Source organism: Bactrocera latifrons, unplaced genomic scaffold, assembly GCF_001853355.1.
Source record: "Bactrocera latifrons isolate USDA-ARS-PBARC rearing strain unplaced genomic scaffold, ASM185335v1 scaffold_61, whole genome shotgun sequence".
Taxonomy (NCBI): Eukaryota; Metazoa; Arthropoda; class Insecta; order Diptera; family Tephritidae; genus Bactrocera; species Bactrocera latifrons.
In genome coordinates this window covers 1074752-1079902 of record NW_017537279.1, presented here as the reverse complement: position 1 = coordinate 1079902, position 5151 = coordinate 1074752, and the positions used below count along the sequence as shown (strand labels likewise).

At 42.8% G+C, this 5151-nt stretch overlaps 1 protein-coding gene across 2 annotated transcripts in view; it reads right to left on the bottom strand.

The window, feature by feature from the left end:
* Positions 1-220: 220 nt before the first annotated feature.
* LOC108975095 (nyctalopin) overlaps positions 221-5151 on the bottom strand; it is a 277437-nt gene continuing 272506 nt past the window's right edge. For both annotated transcript variants that reach the window (XM_018943363.1, XM_018943364.1), the window contains one exon: positions 221-2029. In XM_018943363.1, the coding sequence (XP_018798908.1) occupies positions 868-2029 (1162 nt within the window). In that variant the 3' untranslated portion in view covers positions 221-867. The remainder of the gene's footprint in view (positions 2030-5151) is intronic.

Genomic DNA, 5151 nt, shown 5'->3' with positions numbered 1-5151 from the left:
TTCATTTCAATTATGTTATGTCACTTCACATATGCTGCGCTCAAATTTTTCGCTTGTCATTTACAATATTTGTGTATACTTTATGAATATCAATTAAATGTTAACATTTCTTCAATATTATTTTGTGTTTCTATAATGTTGTTGCATTACACTTTTAACTGCATAGTACTCGAAGTTTTTTACGTTTTCTAATTTTAGTATTTTGTTCGTGATTTACTTATTGTAATTTAGCTATTATATAACACTATACGTATCCCTTGTTTCATTTAATGTTGTTTCTTGCTACGCTTATGCAAATATATATATTTTTTATATACTTAAACGCTTAAGGTTAACAGGAAATTAGGTGTTCGTAGAAGTACGAGATGTTACGAATAATAATGTCTAACGTTTGCGGTGTTCTTATTATTGGTGTATGTATGTATGTATGCTTGTGTTTGTAACTTAGTTGCTAACAAATATACCCTTGTTTCGATTCATCGCTGCTAACGTACGATTTTAGTGTTTTTATACATTTATTGTTTTTTTTTTTGTTTTGTTTCATATTATGCTCAATCTTACTCGACTTACTGCTTACACGTAACAGCTATCGCATTTGATTTAATTTCGTGTCATTAGTAGCAACTCCATTACATTTTTGCGCTTACGCTTGCAGCGCCTCCTCTTTAGCCAGGCTCCGCTGCTCCTCCGCTTCCCAACCTGCCACACCATTTCTACGGCAACTGCCACGTTCTAAACTAATTTCATATAACTACTATAGTTGTTGTTGAGGCAATAGCGCAGCTCGCCTTCGGCCTCCACGCCCTCGCACTCTTTGCTTGCACTACCCACTGCGTCGACGCCGCCGCCGACTTGTCCACCCGGGAGTCATACGTAGACCACATGCGGCTTAGCCGCTGTGCCACCAGCGCCAGCGCCACCCTTACCCATCAGCACCACACCATTAGCGCTGTTATTGGTGTTGCAACCGTCAGTGTTGGACATTAGAGTCGCTTGCTTTGATTTGCTCAACGTTTGCATGTCCGGATAGTCGTAGTGGTCGAATTTCTCATACAAGTGTTCCGGTTCATCGCTGTAGGCATTCGCATCCTTCACGGGCGGCAACTCCCACGGCTTCAAGGCACGATACTCATTGGCGATCGCCTGCGCCGCTAGATATCGTTCCAATTCCAGTTTATCCACTTGCGCTGGCAGCGTTTGCTGGTACTCATGCGGGTGTAGCGGCAACATGGCATGATGTGTGCCACCTTGTTGTTGTAGCGTGTGATGTGGATAGGTGAGACCGCCGACGCTCATGCCCAGTACGCCGCCGGTGCTCAGTGGCTGATGTTGCAGTATACGATCGTGTACATTGATAATCGATTTGCCCGAACGTGTTAGCGAACGATCGTGTAGCAGCTTTCGTCGACGCTTCACGAAGCGCAGGTAAAAGACGATGCTGGCGCCGATGGCGAAGACGAGTAGCAGCGTAAAAATCGCACACACAATGGTGACAATATGCGCGGGACAAGTGATATCGCCCTCTGACATGGTCACGAGACGACGACGCGTGCGCACCTTATCCTGCCAGATGTCGCAACCAATGCGTTCTATATCGAGTTGTAGGTAGCCGCTGGAGCCGCTACTGCTGCTGCTTACCCGTGTAGGTCTTTGTTGTGCGACATAAGCCTCTGCGGCTGCGGACGCTACATCGGCATCGGCCGTGCCCAGCGCGGCTACAGCCGCTTCCCCTTGACTGTGTGTAACATGCACACCGGCTGCGTTGTTGGCCTCGCCATCGAAATTGCCGGTAACCAAACGCCATAGCCAGAGCAGCGAGCAATTGCATTGCAGTGGATTATCGCCAAGATAAAGACGCTCGAGCTGGTCGACGGGGAACTGTGCGGAGTAGAGTGTTTGCAGACTATTGCCTTGCATATAGATTTCGAGTACGTTGGGATTGCCTTGGAACAGACGCATGGGAATATCGTATAGTTGTAGGTTGTTGGTGAGGTGCAATGCTTGTAGATGCGTATTGTCGATGAAGGCTCTGAAATGTGTAAAAATAAAATTAAATCAGTAAAGCTATTAGTGGTTTACTTTGAAATTTATGATTTTCTTGAGGATTAATATTTTTCACAGTCTCTTTGAATAACAACTTTATTTATTATACATACATATTTTTAAAGAAAAATATAAATCTTATGTTTTCGAGATCTTTCTTTGATAGATCACTAGTTTTAGTTTGTATGAGCTTTCTGCGTATAAAATTCATTGAATCCCTTAGTATTAACAGACACAAAGGCCAAGACGAAATATTTCCTGCCATCAAACAAACAATCGTATCATTTGTCTTCCACGTCACTTATGACAACGTCCAGTGTGCTTAACTTGGGTATCCGCTGACGACAGCCCAGTATTTTCAGTACCAATTGCCAGTGTGGAATGGACACACTATTCACCTTGATAGGATTCGAGACCCATCTAAATCCTTTTGCGTACTTTCATTCAACTGACAAAGCGTTACTTCTTCCCGTATTTCGATTTTAACCACAACCACCGCGTTACTCCCCGAGAGGCCAGTCCGCATGAGCAGGTTGGAGCGAACTACGAGAGCTCCTGCTCCCCGTCTCCGGTCAGACCTCGTAGCCGAGGAGTTGGCCCATACCCACAAACCAATCACACAAGAAGCCAAGCCTATTTCGCAGTTAAACACCTATGCCGTCTAAATAATTCACGTGCAAACGACACAAACTGTTCGGCACTCCAACATATAGGCAAGGATCACACAACACTGAATTGAAAAGAGTTTTTGTAACCCCAACTACACAGCGGCTCCATAAGTGGCACAGGCCACAAACAAGACACGATATAAGGTGCGAACAGCACGACGTCCGCGACCCCTATCACTTGCGAAAATGTGTCGTATTTCGCTAACAGTTGCCTACAGCTGCCTGCAGTCGCTTCTCCAAATTCGAAAGTGTGGAGTGAAACACATTCTTTCACTCATGGTCATCCCCAGATATTTGACTTGCTTCACATTCCCGATTGTCGATAACCATATCTAAACCCCAAATATTTATAACCTCTAAGAGATGTTCTCCCGCTCTAGCTAAGACCGCCAACGTCTTCGACCAAAAGAAGAAGGTCGTCCGCATACGTAGACGATTAAGGGCACAATAACTCTAAGTCGCGGTGCAATCCCCTTGCTCCTCTAATCTAATAGGGAGAGCACTTAGTGCATGGCTCGAACTGCCCAAGCGGAGAGTCCATAATGAGGTTCCAAATATATGGAGCACAAATTAAACCCTGCGGTTAGCCACGAATCACACCATCTCCACACTCCGTCAATGATGACAGTTATAATTTCTAAGTCATAGATAATTTCGTCTATCTAGGAACTAGTACTAGCACCAACAACAACGTCCGCCTCGAAATCAAACGCAGAGTAGCGCTTGTCAACAGGTGTTGAGTAGGCAATTGAGACGTTAAGTTCTCTCTCGACGAATAAAGACCAAACTCTACAAGTCTCTCATCAGCGCCGTGCTGTTATATGGTGCAGAGGCATGGACGATGACAACAGCAGATGAGTCGGCGTTAAGAGATTTCGAGAGAAAGGTTCAGCGGAAGATTTATGATCCTTTGCGCATTGCCAGTGCCGAATAACGCATTCGATGGAACGATGAGCTGTATGAAATATACGATGACATTGACATAGTTTAGAGAATTAGTGCAATCTCCAAAGAAATTGTTTAGATCGGACTACCATAGCATATAGCCACACAAACTGACCGATCAACATCAAGTCCTTGTATGGGAAACTTTTTTATTTGACAGGTTATCTTCATAAAACTTAAAGTGGTTATTTAACTAGTTTTTCATTTTTACTCTAAGGCATAAATATATTTCGTTGCCATTTACCTACTTAGTTAAATGCATCCGACAACGTTTACCTCTTCAAACATAAAATAAAATATTAAATTGCTTGCCACGCTGCGTGCAGCCACTTGTAAAACTCAAATTGCTAAGCAAACTAAAGATCTAATAATTAAAACACACAAAAGTGGAATGAAGACACACACAAACATAACGGCGCTGCGCATAAGTGCGCATACATAATAAATGTGTGACACTAAATCTGCTGCAACTTGATTGCCAACAGCAACTATTTGTGTGAAGGAATTGCACGACACACACACAAACACGCATTAGCAAAACATTCTTGCGCATGTTGTTAATGGCACTCTACACATTTTATAAAATAAAATGAGATTTTTGTAAATTCTTTATTTGCGCTTGTTGCTGCTGCTCGAAGTTTTCTTGCTGCACAATTCGCCTCGTTTTCTTAACAACATGAGAAAATATGTTGGAAATTAATTTCAGTTGCACGAAATGCTTCACTAGACTAAATTAATTGCCAGTGTGCATATACGGAGCACGAGCAGCGGCAGTAAAGTATTAGCAAAACGAGTAACAACAGCAACAAGAAGGCTAGCAGTTGCTATTGGAGTGGCAGTGGAAGTGGCATGTGCAGCAATAGCATCATAGCGCATTGTTTCACGTGTCGTGAACACACACACGCGCATATTAACAAGCAAACGTTCTATGGAGCGTGTGCACACACACATGCATAAACGCATGCCATTTTGCTTGGCTGAGAAATCTCACTCTTAACTCCTTAAACTAATAAGGAAATTGTAACAAATGGCATTGCTGCTGCTACTTTGGCTCTATTGCAGCTAAAATTGTTGTTGTACACCTACATTTGTTGTGTTTGTCCGTTGTTCTTGCCATTGTCGTTGGCATGTTAAGACTGACGCATAAGCTCACTTGAAATTTTCTATATTTTTAATGCACTTGTGTTTGCGTGTGTGTCATAGTTGCTCTGTCCTTGACAACTGCAGTACCCATTCTTCGGCTGTCTGCTTACTTTAGATTTGTGCGTAAGCTTGCATTTGCCTGTAGTTGTGTTAGCTGCCTGACGACGTGAAGTAATGCAGCAATTTCGTTGCAATAAAGCCGAGTGGCAGCAGTTTAAGACGCTGTTCGGCGCATGCATAGACGATGTCACACTTATGCAGCGTCACAGTGGGGCGGAGTAGGGAAATTTATGAAATTTTTTTTTGATTATTTTACTTTTTTTATTTTATAATTTTAATTTTTTTTATTATT